At 38.0% G+C, this 18,045-nt stretch overlaps 1 protein-coding gene across 16 annotated transcripts in view; it reads left to right on the top strand.

Annotated features, from left to right (window-relative positions):
- The window catches only part of SYNE1 (spectrin repeat containing nuclear envelope protein 1), a 497,963-nt gene that overhangs the window by 235,974 nt on the left and 243,944 nt on the right, over positions 1-18,045 (top strand). For 15 of the 16 annotated variants that reach the window (XM_061428348.1, XM_061428354.1, XM_061428353.1 and 12 more), the window contains 9 exons: positions 343-652; positions 3,033-3,197; positions 5,696-6,052; positions 10,861-10,997; positions 11,215-11,392; positions 12,222-12,404; positions 15,198-15,341; positions 15,642-15,797; positions 17,309-17,473. In XM_061428348.1, the coding sequence (XP_061284332.1) occupies positions 343-652; positions 3,033-3,197; positions 5,696-6,052; positions 10,861-10,997; positions 11,215-11,392; positions 12,222-12,404; positions 15,198-15,341; positions 15,642-15,797; positions 17,309-17,473 (1,795 nt within the window). The remainder of the gene's footprint in view (positions 1-342; positions 653-3,032; positions 3,198-5,695; positions 6,053-10,860; positions 10,998-11,214; positions 11,393-12,221; positions 12,405-15,197; positions 15,342-15,641; positions 15,798-17,308; positions 17,474-18,045) is intronic. The other variant, XM_061428350.1, reaches the window with a different exon arrangement.

Genomic DNA, 18,045 nt, shown 5'->3' with positions numbered 1-18,045 from the left:
ATTAATGTATATTAAATAAAATTTAACTGGTGCCCCCTGGCTGATGTTTTGACAATGTAACATGTATATGTGTCTATTCATTTAGGGCAATTAGCATCTGGAAGACAAATCTCCAGATGCATATGTGACTAAGACATCTTCAAATTTGGGGATAAATTTATTTTTATTTGGAAGAAGCTGTGTTGTAGGTCAGCTGTGTTTCCCCTTCACTTGAAAACACTGTTTTCATCACTTACAATACCATTCGGTAAAAGAGCTTACATGGGTGCAATGCCCTCATGGTTGGTTTTTAGTAGAGATGTGATGATAACTTACTTTTGTAATATGTGACATTGATTCTAGCACTTTAGAATCTGTGATTAGCCAGTGGAATGACTATCTAGAGTGGAAAAACCAGTTGGAGCAGTGGATGGAATCGGTGGATCAAAAAGTAGAACATCCCTTGCAACCACAGCCTGGTCTGAAAGAGAAGTTTTCCCTCCTGGATCACTTTCAGTCCATTGTATCAGAGGCAGAAGACCATGCCGGAGCCCTGCAGCGACTCACAGCAAAGGCCAGGGAGCTCTACCAGAAGACTGAGGATGAGGCTCTCACGGATACGGCTCAAGAGGAACTGAAAACACAGTTTAATGACATACTGACCGTTTCCAAGGTTAGTGCTTTATAGCAAAGGAAAAACGTCAAGGTTCAGGTAAAGAATACACTGTAGGTTAAATTTTAGGGGAATTGGTGTGGAGGTTGTGAGGGAGGCTGAAGAGGGAGGGGATATATATATATATATATATAATATATATACATTATGTATATATGTACACGTTATGTGTATATATGTATATATACACACATATATATACAGCTTATTCGCTTTGTTGTATAGCAGAAACCAACATAACATTGTAAAGCCATTATCCTCCAATTAAAAATTTTAAAAATAGAAATAAAAAATGAAACTATATCTTTAGTGAACAGGTATATTACATAAAGGGTCATTTCTCACCAATGGATGCCCATGAATTTTTCTCTCTATGCAATTTTGGGATTATTGTTTATTTGTTCTTCATCCTTCTCCACTCAGAATGTTAATCAACCCATTTCTTTTCTTTGTAAGACTCTCTGAGACTCAGTTGTCAGTTTCGAGTTCTTTTGCTTTTGCTGCCACTTATATTTGTTACGTTAGGTGCAAGTCTATTTACCTCCCAGATTTAAGTCATGTACCAAGTATTCTATTTCTCATTTTAGTAAAACCCTCATTTTTCTGTTCTCCAAGAAATTGGCTCCTTCATGTAATATGAAGATTTTCTCTCAATTCTTTCTCTGAATCATTACTTTCCTCCATGACTTTTCTATTGCATATATGTGAGAATGTTAAAGAAAATAAGGGAGAAGGTTTTTTCCTTCTCTTGGCTTCCTTTAGGGAACTCTTGTATTATTAGTACTACAGTTTTTAACATATGTGTTCAGTTCAGTTCAGTTCAGTCGCTCAGTCATGTCCGACTCTTTGCGACCCCGTGAATCGCAGCACGCCAGGCCTCCCTGTCCATCACCAACTCCCAGAGTTCACTGAGACTCACGTCCATCGAGTCAGTGATGCCATCCAGCCATCTCATCCTCTGTCGTCCCCTTCTCCTCCTGTCCCCAATCCCTCCCAGCATCAGAGTCTTTTCCAACGAGTCAACTCTTCACATGAGGTGGCCAAAGTACTGGAGTTTCAGCTTCACCATCATTCCTTCCAAAGAAATCCCAGGGCTGATCTCCTTCAGAATGGACTGGTTGGATCTCTTTGCAGTCCAAGGGACTCTCAAGAGTCTTCTCCAACATCACAGTTCAAAAGCATCAATTCTTCGGCACTCAGCCTTCTTCACAGTCCAACTCTCACATCCATACATGAACACTGGAAAAACCATAGCCTTGACTAGACGGACCTTTGTTGGCAAAGTAATATCTCTGCTTTTCAGTATGCTATCTAGGTTGGTCATAACTTTCCTTCCAAGGAGTAAGCGTCTTTTAATTTCATGGCTGCAGTCACCATCTGCAGTGATTTTGGAGCCTAGAAAAATAAAGTCTGACACTGTTTCCACTGTTTGCCCATCTATTTCCCATGAAGTGATGGGACCAGATGCCATGATCTTCGTTTTCTGAATGTTGAGCTTTAAGCCAACTTTTTCACTCTCTTCTTTCACTCTCGTCAATAGGCTTTTTAATTCCTCTTCACTTTCTGCCATAAGGGTGGTGTCATCTGCATATCTGAGGTTATTGATATTTCTCCCGGCAATCTTGATTCCAGCTTGTGCTTCTTCCAGCCCAAAGTTTCTCATGATGTACTCTGCATATAAGTTAAATAAGCAGGGTGACAATATACAGCCTTGATGTACTCTTTTTCCTATTTGGAGCCAGTCTGTTGTTCCATGTTCAGTTCCAACTGTTGCTTCCTGACCTGCATATAGGTTTCTCAAGAGGCAGGTCAGTTGTTAGTTTATCTTAATTTTTATTTTGGTAATGATTAAGAGCTATGACTTCAGTTAAAAAGACCTAGAAATTTGAATTCTGGCTTTGATGCTTTTTCGGATGTATGACTTTGGGCATGTTACTTAACTTCTGTAACCTCTAAAGGTCCTTTCTCATAATACAGTTAAATAATATTATCTACATCACATAGCTGTCATGAGGATTAAATGAGCAAATTTATTTTAAGTGCTGAGCAGAATACTGTACACAAAGGCAACACAAATAATTTCTTGAACAATAAGAACAGTTATAATAATAGTAATAATTAAGTGGATTATTAGTGAGGGATGTTAGTCAACATTCATTAAGCATAGATTTTTATTCTAAGCTAGACCAAGTAAAACTTAAAGGAAAATGATTGCTTCTTCACAGTCTTTCAGTAGAATTAAGATTTGATTTTTTTCACTTTGAGATATTAGACATAGAGAAAATTCAAAAATAAGAAAAGAATCTTTTAAGATCATTAAGACACCTGCTGCCTTGTCTGAATAATGATTACTGTTAAAGTACTCTTCTTTCTCTACCAGGAGAAAATGAGGAAAGTAGAAGAGATTGTGAAAGACCATCTCATGTATTTAGACGCAGTCCAAGAATTCACGGATTGGCTCCATTCAGCAAAGGAAGAACTTCATCGGTGGTCAGATATGTCAGGAGATTCACCAGCCACCCAGAAAAAATTATCTAAAATTAAGGTCAGAAAATAGATGGATGGTATAACTGCATTGGTTCTTGGGTATCACATTTCTGTGATGAAGATTCTGTGGATAAGATTATTTAAAATATTTTATTCCTGTTTTCTATTTGTTGGCATTTATTACCTTGTACCTCATGAATCAAAAATATAGGTAGGAGAAAAAAGGAAATTCAAAACATGGTACACTTGTGAGGAAAATGGACCACTGTCCATGGATGCTTCTGTGTGCAAATGTGCTTATTATTACTGTAGCATCAAGGCCTACAAAATATGCACCAGATTGGTGGGCTGACAAAACCAGATACCATTTTCTAGCACAGTGGAAGAAAAGTTTATAAAGTAACTTGGTTAAAAGTATTTGAATAATTCACTTGTTTTATTCTGCTTTCTTAGCCAACAGTATGACAACATAGTAGAAAACAGTAATTTTAAGGGCATTAAAATAGGTTCCTGTTTATAAGGTCTACTTTAAAACAAAAAAAAAGTTCACATATCTGAGGGAGCTGGAACAAATATATTTCTATTTACTTGAATATTAAATTGCATTCATTTCCTCTATGTGGAAGTAATAGATTTTAATCTGAGAACCAGGAAATGGTGATATTTTCAATTGTTTAATTGTACATGAGGAAACATTGAAATACGTAGTATAAATGTGGTCAGGAATACAAGACTGGGATTGTGTTCTGACACCTGGAAATCAGAACATAAAAATACTCGTTGATGACAGCAACAATAACTACATTTTGAAAGTTTACTCTTAAATGTTCAGAAAGTATTATCTTATTTAAATCTTACTACAACTGCACAGATTTTAAATGAGATAACCACAGAAAGCCACTTCTAAAATTCTTATTACCTGCGTGATTCCTTAAAATGCTTTGCTATATTCTTCACTAATATTTTGATTTTGTTCCTCCATTCATTCACCCATTCATCCATTTATTCAATGAAGGTTCTACAACCCTCAAGGAACTTGACGTGTGGGAGGGAATGAGGATGCACAAACTGATGCTTATAAAATCATACAGCAAATCTAACCCTAGCTCACGAGTTCAGGCTCTAGAATCAGACCCTGATGCTACACTTTAACCCTGCTGCTTTTCTTAGGGCAAGTTACTTGATGTCCTCAAGCCTCAACCTCTTTCTTCATCAGTAAAAATCAGAGTAACAATAGTACCTGCCTCACAGAGTCATTTTGAAGACTAAATTAGATCATGTGCCTAAAGCATTATCCAGGAGCTAAGTCATAAATTTGTATTAAAATTAACAAAAATAATGGATACATAAATATATAAACATCAGAATAGATTCTGTAGAGAAATCTATTCTTAGCAAGAAATACCACTATTTTACCTAATTAGCAATACATAAGTTTGTCTTGTTATCTTTTGGGGTATTTGTGTGCTTTAAACCTAAAAGTTGCAGTTAAATTGTTGAATTTCTAGTGAGGTTCTCAAAAGTAAAAAGAATAGTAATAAATCAATACTGTGTAAAGGTTGTTTTGAGCTTTCAGCTTAAGTATGTCTGTGAATGATTTATTTTAGTTACTATAAAAATATTTAGTTAACATGCTGAAAGTGAAAGTAAAAGTGAAAGTTGCTCTGCTGCTGCTGCTAAGTCACTTCAGTCCTGTCCGACTCTGTGCGACCCCGTAGACAGCAGCCCACCAGGCTCCCCCGTCCCTGGGATTCTCCAGGCAAGAACTGGAGTGGGAAAGTCACTCAGCTGTGTCCAGTTCTCTGGGACCCCATGGACTATACAGTTAATGGAAATCTCCAGGCCAGAAAACTGGAGTGGGTAGCTGTTTCCTTCTCCAGGAGATCTTCCCAACCCAGGGATCGAACCAAGGTGTCCTGGATTGCAGGCGGATTCTTTACCAACTGAGCTATCAGGGAAACCTGCATACTGAACTATTTCATACTTAAAATATGTCATATGAAAATATTAACATACTGAAGTATTTGAAATTGAGGAGGGCTTATTCTTTTGTTGTGATGAGTTAGCTTGATTCCTAATGGAAGAGAAGTGTTGTTTAAGCCACCACCTCGGGGAAGAAGATGGAAATGGGGTAGAGACGAGCAGAGGACAGAACAAGAACAAGAACAAGGGCAATCCTTGTTCACTTGTCTTGATGTCAACTTAGGGAAAAATAAGATTCACTCATTTATCTGAGTAATACGCCACAGGCAAACATTCAAATCACTATCAAAATAGTTTCACATATTCCAACAACGCCGGATTTCAGGGTTCCCCTTTAGTCTGTTTCAGGATGTTGCAGATTCCTCAATTTACTTCACCACAAACCTTGACGCTCACAATGATAATTTTCTACTATAATAACTTAGGAGGGGGCGGATGAATTGAATCCGGTTCCTTGTGGCACACTTGCTAAAACTTCCTAGCAGGACAGGGTCCCCCTCTGTACACATTTGGAAACTTGAAGGCCAAGTGACTCAGAGCCTCCTCGGTTGCCATGGTGATATTCCATTACAGGAGCTGATGGATTCCAGAGAGATTGGTGCAAGCCGCCTAAGCAGAGTAGAGTCTCTGGCCCCTGCCGTGAAACGGAACACGACTGCCAGTGGCTGTGAGCTCTTGGACACGGAGATGCAGGCCCTGCGTGCGGACTGGAAGCAGTGGGAAGACAGCGTTTTCCAAACACAGACCAGCTTGGAGAACCTGGTTAGCCAAATGGCCCTTTCGGAGCAGGAGTTCTCAGGCCAAGTGGCTCAGCTGGAGCAGGCCCTTGAACAGTTCAGTGCCCTCCTGACAAGCTGGACTCAGCAGTTAGCCCTCCTGGAAGGCAAGAACACAGATAAGGAGCTGGTGGAATGCTGGCAGAAGGGCCGGGTAAGCTGGCTTCCTGTGTCTGCTGGGGGGTTATGCTAAAATGTTTGTTTGCCTTTCTTTATTGCTAAACAACAACAACAAAAAATTCCTTGCTACCTAAAAACATGCAACATTCATACTTGGAAAAATAAGTATGAATCTAATTAAATTTGTAAAGCTGCTCCATTTCCTTTTTTCATAAGTCAAAGTACTGTAAAAATATAGACATAAGGGAGAAAGAGGTTTTCTTTCTTTTTACCATAAGAAGCGTTTATGGATAGTGGGAATATTTTACTTTCATTTTTATGATGTAAGAGTTTGTAATGTTGTTTTCAGCTACTCAGTCTGAAAAAAGTGGCCTGTGGGTAGAGGCATAAATAGAGAGTCAGAGCTGTTTTCCTGCCAGGGAATTACTTCCAACAATTAAATGATTGAATTCATAGCTTTGAAAAAAATGTTTGGTAATCTCCTAAAATACAGCTAATAGTTTTCACCCTGATTAGCTCTCCTGTGTGTGGATTTGACAGCTGTGTTTGAATTAATCCGTTAACAGAACTCCTAGTCATGCTCACCAGTTGCCTTGTGGACTTTTCTTTTTTTTAACTAATAGCTGTCCTTTCAGAATGTGAGGAAGGAAAGCATAAAAGGAAGAGTGAAAAATGGGCAGAAGCTTGAAATCTTCTTTCTTTCTTTAAACTTAAATAATATCTCAGAAAGCCTTTCGATATGTGCAGTTTTAGAGTGCTCTGAATCATGGATGTCCTTAAAAGGAAGTTTAGTAAACTTCTCTGTTTCTATTTATGTTATTGATTTCAAAATATCTCCAGCCAGTAAGAAAGTCTTGCAGTATTTCCAACACTGTCTTAAGTCAAGTATCTGAAACAAATATAGCACCCACAAAATAAAACTTCATAATCATCTCTTATACTATTTAATTTATAATGTTTCTAGGATTTTGTTTTCTCGCGTTTCCTATCCTTTAGGCTTAAGCTCCAGAATAAAGCACAGAAAGTTCTGTAAAACAGGGAGAAGGAAGTCAGTACGTTGTCCCATGTGGTCAATATTATTCACTCTGGTATAAAAAAATGAATTATTATGCTTTAGTTCTTTTGTGTTCCTTTTCTTTCTCTTCCATTAATATGATGAATTTTTTTTAAAAGAAAGATTTGGTTATATTTAGATTGAATTACTGTTTTGAGCTATCATTTTTTTATTCATACTACTAATGAAAGTAATAGGTGAAACCTATAAAAAATGCACATGATAATGTAAAGAGAATATGGACTTTTTTTTTTTGCTTTAGAAGTCCAGTTACCTTGAAGTTTGTTTAAATGAAGAGAAAAAGGTCATAATGTTTTCATGCAATACCTACGTTGTTCTTTAACACTTGTGACAAACAGAAATAACTAAGGAATGCTGCACTTGTGATCCATACAAAACACCAACATTTTGAGTTGTACATAATTTAAAGAAATATCCAATCACTTTTCAAAATATTGTAGTAGCCAATACATAGAGATATGCCTTAGGTGGTCATAGGAATGTAATTCAGAAAATTAAGAAAAAGAAAAACATACTGGAACTACTTAATTTATTCAGAATCACTGAGCAAGAAAAACAACCTCGAACTTCCATACTGATTTTACATAACTTGTATATAGTACCTTGACTTAAATTCAAGAGAAAAAGTTAAGACTCTCCTCTTCTATTTTTGGTAGACAGGTGCATGGTAAACTAAGATAACATTTCTCCCTGGATTTTACCTGAGAGTGGCCTTTTAAATTTTCTATTTAAAAGAGTACAGGTTTGGCACATTTATACTAATGTTAAAACATTATTAGCATTTCTTGGAATCTCAAGAAGACAATATAGATTATTATTTGTGCTGGTAATCCAAAATTGCCAGCCCTTCGCTTAAATCTCCTTCCAGATTTGGCTCCAAAGTTCATAATTTAGATGATAATACTATATCACCTCCCAATATTCAGATTTCCTTTTATTTTTAATAATGATGTTTTAATATCAAAACAGATAACATTATGCTGTATACCTTAAACTTATACAGTGCTATATGTCAATTATATCCCAATAAAACCAGGAAAAAATAAAAGATAAAAACAGATAATAAATTTTCTCAACACACACAAAAATGGAAATGGTAATTATGTGATGGGATGGAGGTGTGAGCTAATGATCTAGTGATAATCATTTACAATATATAAATGTACCTTATCAACATGTTGTACACCTAAAATTTATACAATGTTGCTTATCGATTGCATTTCAATAAAGCTAAGAAAAGCTTTTAATTTTAAAAAATAATGATAATATTTCCATGACGATGGATGCATAGGACATTTTACAAAATAATGGATTTGCCAGGGTTCTTTGATATTGTTTTGCTGTTTGTTGGAGGCGGGGTTTGTCACTGTTGAAAATCACAGTAATAGACATAAAATTCCACAAGTGTTTATTCTCTATTCCACAATTAAATGATGAGACTCAAGAAATCTTTAAAAAATTAAAATGGATCATCATCTATAAACTATGTTAAATCATGTTGCAAAGTATCTTATTCACTATGTTTGCAAAACTCATATTTTTTTTTAATTTCCAAGGTTATTAACCTTATAGATTTAACAATTTTATTAACCTATAGAACCTCTAAGGGGGAAAAAATACATTTTAAGACTTAACTGAAACAGAATTATACAACCTGATATTTATAAAATGAAAGACTGCCAAAATGCTTTAATTTATGTTAAGTTTAGTGTAGTCAAGTTGCTCAGTCATGTCCGACTCTTTGTGACCCCGTGGACTGTAGCCTACAAGGCTTCTCTGTCCATGGAATTTTCCAGGCAAGAATACTGGAGTGGGTTGCCATTTCCTTCTCCAGGGGATCTTCCCAACATGGGGATAGAACCCAGGTCTCCCACACTGCAGGTAGACGCTTTACCTTCTGAGCCACCAGGGGAGATGATTTTTTTTTTTTTTTTTTAGTATAAGTTTTTAGTCAAAAGCTTTTCACTTTTCATATCATCTAATTTATAAATGACTGTTTTGAATCTCTGGTTCTTTTTACTTTTTTGGTATGTGGTAAATTTCTTTAGTTCTTATAACATTTTCCCTTAAATAAAAGGTTTAATGTGGTATAAAATAGTAGTTACTAGTGTTTGGAGTTTTGGAGAGAAACTTTCTAATTATTTGTGAATTTCATAAATAAAAACATCGTATACTCCTCTGAAGTCCAGCCACTAACCTAGAAAGAATTTTCAAACCAAGGGAACTTCATCCCTCCTCTGAGAATCACGGTCTAGGTGGAAAAGCCAATAAGTTCAAGACTAGTGGGGACGCTGGCTGGTGATGAGTGCAGACACAGTGCTGTGTGTCCTCAAGATAATCCCCTAAGAGGTGGGACAGAGAGCAGAGAATCCTTAGAGGAGCCCTGATTTGAGCTGAGTGTTGAGGCTTGATTACAAATTGACCAGATGGGAAAGGTAGAGGAACAGTATCAAGATCCAGAATTACTAACGAATGAGAAAACACAGGCAACAACTGGAGAACGGGATTCACAATCAGAGAACACTGTGCCATTCGAGAGTAGACGGGGCGCTGAGAGTCAAGAAGCAGAGGGAAAGAGAGCTGATTAAGAGTTAAGACATACAATAGATCAGACCTCGTTCATCTTGTGTAGAGTGAGAAGTTTTCTGATTCAGATCAGTGGGAGGACAGTGGTGCCATTTTCTAGGACGAGAAATACAACACAGACCTACTTTGTTGAGAGGCCTGGTTTTCCTACAAATCTAGGCTGTGTCTTGATAAATATCTCTGAGAACAGTAATAGTAACAGCAACAGCTATTTGAGTAGTTACTCATCTTCTTGCCCCTCCTCTTTAATATTTTTTTTTAACTTGGAGATAATATTATCTACATAGTCCCACTTAAATAGCCTGCTCTCTTTACTAATTAGGCACTTGATGTGCCAGGAACTGTGCTAAGGATTTGACACTGAAGATCTCACGTGTTCCTTGTGACAATGCTATAAGAAAACTCTGATTGCAAAGCACCTTGTGTAACTCAGTAGACCATGTGGTTTCAGAGGTGTCCTTGTCAAGTCCCAACACTTTGTTTTGGATTTCAGATTTATAATATTGTGATTAATCACGTCTCTCTCTTATCTATTAAATTGTGAGCTCTTCAAGTACAAAAATCACACCTTTCGTTGTTTTGAGAGTGCCAGAATCCAGCAAAATGATTGATAGATACCAGATATTTAGCAGATATTTGATGACTAGATGAATGAAACTATGAAAGGAATAAATTATTAGTTAAATTAGACCTCTGATATATAAGAAATTCTTAATGTAAAAGTTAACTGTATATATACTACATAAATTCAGTTGCTACATGTATTTTCTAATCCAAGGTTACTATTGCTTTGCTTTGAAATGATTTCTCTTCACCTTTAAACAGTATATACCCATGCACATCTTCCAATGGCATAGTCAGAATGTTTTTGAACAATTTAGGCTATTCTTGTTTTTCTGTTCCTCGTTCCACTTTAAGTTACTTGACCACTTGATCATTTGACTATCGGGCAACGCTGGATACTTGAGAACTTAGCTCTTCCTAGAAAACGATGCAAAATACCCAAGTGCTATCATCTGCCAGTGGGAATCCTGAAAATAGGCCTCATCTCATTACTGAATCTACTGTGTTGGTTCTCCCTCCACTAATAATTTATTATGTGATTTATGCGTGTATCATACAAGGATGTGGAAATTGCCCAGTTTAAGCACCTGCTCCTCTGCCTGGTTATTTCCTGGTAGGAGATACTGGATGCTCTACAAAAAGCAGAGCCTCAGACGGAAAATCTCAAGTCTCAACTGAATGAACTTTGTCGATTTTCCAGAGACCTGAGTACATACAGCGGAAAAGTTTCTGGCTTGATTAAAGAGTATAATTGGTGAGCATAAACCTTACGGGCATTCAAAATATTTTTACACAAATAAGAAGTCAGAGGTTTGTTTAAGTTGTGAGTTCAGTAATAATATAAATTAATCTTTAAATATATTATCAAATGGTGTGAGTGTATATTAAGGGCTGTTGATTTTCTTGAACATTATTTTGATCTACTTTATCACTTTTTTTCTCCCGTTAAATGCTTCAAATCATGGTTCCAGTCTTTGTTTGCAAGCATCCAAGGGCTGTCAGAATAAAGAACAGATTTTACAGCAAAGATTTCTGAGAGCCTTCAAGGATTTCCAACAGTGGTTGGTTAATGCAAAGATCACAACTGCTAAGTGCTTTGACATACCTCAAAATATCAATGAAGTTTCAACGAGTCTTCAGAAAATACAGGTAAGAGTGTGATCAATTAATTCTAATAATGGTGCTGAAAATTCTCTAGTGGTCCAGTGGTTAGGACTCTGTGCTTCTACTACAGGGGACATGCATGGTTCAGTCCATGGTCAGGGAACCAAAACTCACAAGCCATATGGTCAAAAAAGAAAACATGTAATCACAGTGTCTCCAGGTGACTCAGAGGTGAAGAATCCACCTGCCAGTGCAGGAGACTCGGTTCAATCCCACAGTCAGGAAGATCCCCTAGAGGAGGTTTTTGGCAACCCACTTCAGTAGTCCTGCCTGGAGAAGTCCATGGACAAAGGAGCCTGGTGGTCTACTGTCTGTGGGGTCCCAAAGAGTCGGACATGACTAAGTGACTGAGTATGCATCACTGACTTCTAGATCTTATTATAAGCCTCTTAAAGTTTTGCCTAAGAAACTCAGATTTCAGGTAAATCCCTGCTTGAAACAATTGAAGCGTAAGTGAAAAGAAACTAGTCCATTCATCTAAATGCATGCTATTTTTATATATTAATAGGGATTTAGGAGATAATAAAAGCTCTTTGTATGTGAGAAACATTGTGCTTGAGCATGCTAGGCAGATTTTCTCATTAATTTTCACAATACCTGTAACAGTTACATAAGATTATTATTAGATACAATGCATACATAATACACTAATGCCTAAGAGTATTATTGTACAAATAGGGTAAAAGAATCTTAGTCAATTAATATATGCAACAAAATTGTTTATTTCTTTTCTTTGATTTTGTTGAGAAATAAGTAGGAAATTCATGTATTTTAATGTATAGAGCTTTTTATTGTACCTAATCTCTTCTTTAAGGAATTTTTCTCAGAAAGTGAAAATGGACAGCACAAGCTAAACACGATGCTTTCTAAAGGAGAACTTTTGTGTACTCTGTTGACCAAAGAGAAAGCTAGCAGCATTCAGGCCAAAATTGCAACTGCAAAAGAAGATTGGAAAAATTTTCATTCAAATCTCCACCAAAAGGAATCAGCTCTGGAGGTATATGATAGCCAACCATGTGGACACGTTCTGTGTTGTTTGTTGTTGTTGTTAAAATCCAGCGTATTATATCCAGTACATCTAGATATCCTTGTCAGAGATTTTGGTCATCCCTCTCTGAATATGATGGGATAACTGGATAACTTTAAGAATCAGCTAGTTGAAGTGTGAGCCTCACTGAGGAATGTAATAGCTTCTTGCACGATAGAGGCAGTTATCACAGGCTTGCCTATGCACCAGCCCATCAGGAACAACTGGTTTTAGTTTTAGGCAATATCATTTAATCTTTACTTGAAGTCCCTCATTTGTGAAAGTTGTTCTAGGAGAACTGAACAGAAATATCCATGCAAGGCTGCAAAATGCTATGGATGAGACAGTGTGTTATAACTAATGCAGATACCAAGTACTGAATAGTAGATTTTATGAGTTCAGTATGCAGAGAGACAAAACAATTTGATTTTACCTAGGGATAACATAACTTGAATTTATTATAATCATAATTACCCCACAATGCAATTATTTTTTTTTTCTTGAAATAATCTGTTTTGTGTACCAACTCTTCTCTTAGAGGAAAGTTAAGCATCATGGCAAGTATTTTTTTTCTTCCTTTTAAAATGTTTCCTAGCAGAAGAGAGCCTTAATTTAATTATGGCCATAATCAATGAAGGATGGAAAACTAATAATAGAGAATTAATATCTGGAAAGAGAAAATGCATGTTTCCTCAATTCTTAACTAACCAGAGACCATTGTAGTTCTCGACTGTAATAGTGGCTATCGTTTCGTGGCAGGCATCCTCCATGTAATAGAGAGTAATAACCATTTTGCAGAGGCCCAGATGGCTCAAGTGGTAAAGAGTCTGCCTGCAGTGAAGAAGCGACAGGAGATATAGGTTCAATCCGTGGGTTGGGAAGATCCCTTGGAGAAGGAAATGGTAACCCACTCCAATATTCTTGCCTGTAAAATCCCATGGACAGAAGTGCCTGGTAGGCTACAGTCCATGGGGTTGCGAAGAGTTGGACACGGTTGAGCATCTGACACAGATTAGAGAACCATTTTGCAGTGCCTAGAAATTCACTGTCAACCCTGCAGGGATCATTAGTGCAGTGTGGCCTGAGCATCTCCTGTCAAAAGCAGTGCATATAGTATAGATAATGAGGTTACCTAATTCAAGAAATGTCCAGTAGGTCAGGGATTGCTTGCCTTCCTGCTTTTCTTATTTTTCTTCCTTCTTTCTTTCCTTCTCTTCTTCCTTCCTTTCTGCCTATCTCCTTTCCTTCCTTACTGTCTTCCTGCCTTTCTTCCTTCACTTATATTAAGAATACACACAATAACACACATAGTAACACTTACTATGTGCCAAGCACTATGTTAGGAATATGAAAGTGTTAACCTTTTCTTCTCCTTAGGGAGAAACAATATGAAAAGAGATGGTTGCAATAGAGGTATACTCAGGATGTGGGAATCACTCAAAGAAGGATGAAACTGACTCTGTGTGGAGAAATCAAGGAAGGTGTCCAGAAAGGTGACATTCTAACTGAATCTGGAAACTAAACATTCTTTGAATTTGCCGAGGCCACCGTGCATTTCAGTTAGAAGGGAGTGAATGTGCAGGGCCAGGGTGTTGTTAAGTGTCAACTGTTAGTAGGAGGCTTTGAGATGTTTGGCATTCAAATGAAATGTGGGAAGAGCAACAAACGTAAGACCAAGGATGAAGATTAGGACCTGATAGTAGAATGTCTTGCGTACTAAACCATTTGACCTTGACTCTTGGATAGGATTCCTTTTCTGAACCTCAGAACAGCACTTATTTTCTCGATTTTCCCAAGGATGCAACATGACCCATACCATTCTAGATGCATAGAAGAGACATTAGTTCATCGGTGGCGGTTTAGTCGCTAAGTTGTGTCCAACTCTTGTGATCCTGTGGACTGTAGCCTGTCAGGCTCCTCTGTCCATGGGATTCTCCAGGCAAGAATATTAGAGTGGGTTGCCATTTCCTTCTCCAGGGGATCTTTCCGACCCAGGAATCGGACCCGGGTCTCCTGCATTACAGGCAGATGATTTACCAACTGAGCTATGAGGGAAGCCCCTTTTAGTTCATTACACACAATGAATGTTTTAGGACACTAGGGCTTAATTCTAAGATTGAAAAAAGCTGAATGAAGAATCTACTGGTCTTTCAGAGACAAATATCTTAACTCTGTGGCCATAGTGTAGACCAGAATGGTAAATAGTAAGTAGCTGGAAGACCAGAGAAAGCTTTTCAAAATGGTCCAGATGAAAGAGACAAGGGCCTGAATTAAAGAATTGATAATGGATGAAGGATTTCTCTCTAAGAGAAAACATGGCAGGATTTGATAACTGATTTAACAAGGGGCTCGAGGAAGAAGAAGTTAAGTTTAAGTCTTTAGTTTCTCATTTGGAAGATAGCTTGAATGATGATGCCATTAGGGGAGTCTTGAATATGGTAGAAAAAGTGGTTGGGGAAGAGAGAAAAATTCATTCAGTTTAATAGATATTAAATTTGATGGGCCTGCAAGATAACCAGTGGGTAATGGCCAGGAAAATAACAGCGAACATAAGTGTGATGTTCAAGAGAGAGGCTAGAGCTGCCAAAACAGTGAAGGTGAACATTTATCAGGTGCTGTTGTAAGTGCCCGCTTAGCATGTATTAATGTGTTTAGTCTACATCACCACATTTCTATTTTATGAATGAGGAAATTAAAAGACTCTACACTTACTATTAACATTTTTTTTTTTTTTGGTCCCTAACACTATCTAAAACCTCATAGAATCTAAAGATCCAAATGAAGGACTTTGAAGTAAGTGCTGAGCCTGTACAGGACTGGCTGAGTAAGACCGAGAAGATGGTTCATGAAAGCACCAATCGCCTGTATGATCTGCCAGCCAAGAGACGAGAACAGCAGAAGCTGCAGGTAATGAACCCCTGGCCGGTCTGATCCTCCTTCAGATCAGAGGCAGGGGGGCACCCTGAAGTTAGATGATGCTGTCTTGAGATTGGGTGCACCCTTTCCTGAGTTCAGAGCTCCGGCTTTCCTTTGAGGTGTAATTTGGCCGGTCCTGGAGCCCTACACTGTGTGTAGCTTGGAAATAATAACGCCTTTGGGCCACGTCTATTACTCTCCAGTGCTTGTTTCCGCGGTCTTGAGGCCAAAGCTTTGTCTGCTGTGTGCTCTTCCCCAGCCTCTTAATAGTGACTTGCTTGTGCTTTTCAGTCTGTCCTTGAGGAAATAAACTGCTACGAGCCTCAGCTCCGCAGGCTGAAAGAGAAAGCTCAGCAGCTGTGGGAGGGCCAGGCGGCCAGCAGGAGCTTTATGCACCGGGTGTCGCAGCTGTCTTCTCAGTATCTAGCGCTAAGCAATGTAACAAAGGTAACGCCTGCCATGTGCTGTGTGTGAGTGTGCGTCCTGGTGGCAGAGCTGGGGCCCGGGAGTCCCGGGGCCCCGGGGGCAGGGCTGAGGCGTGTAAGTGCTCTTCCTAGCCTTGCAACCCTGGCCAAACATGTGTGCTGCGTCATCTCAACGTGCTTGTCTGAAAACAGCAAGGGAGGTTTCAAACATCCAAGAGACTTTCTATCTCTATGGTTACACCAAGTATTCCCTTTAATCCTGAAATGGTTCCCAGAGCTCTTATTTTGAAGACTCAAAGCATAAATAGAAGGCAGACTTCAGCGTACTAGGTCTAAAGAGACACAGATTAAATTACTTTCCAAAAAAACAGAAATTTGAAGCTGTTTTTAAATTTTAGTGGACTCAACAAGAGTGAGTTTTAAGGATAGTACTTTTTGTTTTCATTTGTCTCAATTATTTATATTTATTACATAGTCATCAAAGATGCGTTGATTGAGAGCTTCAGTTCAGATTCTGGAGCAGAGCTCAAAATTGGCAGTGATTCCCATCACAGAGGAAAGCTCTTTTCTAACAACTTAGAAAAAAGTAAATGGGATCCGACAGTGACCTCACTTAGAGCATTCAGCAGACACATCCTGAATTGTGAAGGGCCAGACCACCTTGAATTTTATGGCCTTGTGACATTTGTTCCCTATATTTCTCTTTTGCATTTCAGATCTGAGAATGTAGGGAACCTGCTGGAACTTGGCTTCACCTGTTTGAGTGTGGGCTTACTCCTGGCCTGCTGTTTGCATCCCCAATAAAACATCATTGAGACAGTCATATAGTATTAGCCTGGGAGTGAAGAGACTATGTTTACACCTATTTTTGTTACTTTTTTTGTTTTTAGAAAATCTGGCATAAATTCAGAAAATCTAGAGTAAATTAAGACCATCTTTATATTGCTTTGTATTTATTTAGGTACCAAAAAATCAACAGATATTCAAATGCTTTATGTGCTAAAAATTAATATTCATAAAATCTTCATTGTGTTGGATGTTAGCTTTAATTAATAAATAAAACCACATTTATGGTCCCAATTTAGGGATATTACAAAATCTCAGATAACTGTTTTTTTTTTGAATTGGCTATCATGTAGGTCATGTGGGTATGTGGTATTGACCCAAATATGATGATCTGAAAGCAGAAACTACTTCAGTGGGTTTCCCAGACAAGGTGTGAGGAATAAATTAATGAAATTTCTGAAAAGTATCCTCAGTTGTCATAAAGAAGAGTAGCAAGTAAGTTGAGGGGCAGTAAATTGTCATTGTAATCTTTCTGCTTCTTGACCCGATTATTCTCATATTTTTACTCTTTAGAAAGCTATTTCCCATCTCACAGATTAGTACAGCCTTTATCGTATCTATGCAGAATACAAACCTATGGCTGATCACAGTTATTTAGACCAGGGGTTAGCTTTACAGTCTGCATAGCTGTAGGCTGTGAAGCCTCTATGGAAGGGACAGCTGGATGACGGTCTCTGTCACTTCTAGGAGAAAGTGTCAAGACTGGATAGGATTGTTGCGGAACACAATCAGTTCTCCCTGGGAATTAAAGACCTGCAGGACTGGATGACGGACACGGTCCACATGTTGGACTCTTACTGCCACCCGACCTCGGACAAGAGTGTGCTGGACAGCAGGATGCTCAAGCTTGAGGTGTGTCTTTTACAGGAAATGTCTCTGATTTACAGAATTTGTTTTTCTCAAAATTTCTCAACTCTCCATCTGCCTGGTGTGATAAGAAGCCCAAGAATGGGGACTTCTCTGCTGGTCCAGTGGTTAGGAATCTGCTTTGCGATGCAGAGGTCACTGGTTGGATTCCTAGTCAGGGAACTAAGATTCCACGTGCCGTGGAGCGTCTAAAGGCCCGCACACCACAACTAGAGAATATGTGTGCTGTAACGAAACAGTCCGCATGCCGCAACTAAGACTCTATGCAGCCAAATAAATGAATACATAATAAAATATTAAAAAGAAAAAAAGAAGTCCAAGAATACTCTGCTGATATGATCCTGTTGACACAGGGAGGCCTTGCCTAAGCATTCCTGAATCATTTGAGCCCAGATAGACTTGCCCATCAATACTTTACAAAAAAAGAAATAACAACCCAAAGGTGGTTACGTGCTTGATATAGCCAGTGAATAGGCTAGTTTCAAATGATTTCAGACATATCTATTCTAAGAAGATACTTCAATGAAACATTTTATCAGAAATGTTTATCAGAAACA

The sequence above is a fragment of the Bos javanicus genome, chromosome 9 (genome assembly GCF_032452875.1).
Source record: "Bos javanicus breed banteng chromosome 9, ARS-OSU_banteng_1.0, whole genome shotgun sequence".
Lineage (NCBI taxonomy): Eukaryota > Metazoa > Chordata > Mammalia > Artiodactyla > Bovidae > Bos > Bos javanicus.
The sequence above is the reverse complement of the archived record's forward strand: the minus strand, read 5'-3'. Positions and strand labels throughout refer to the sequence as shown.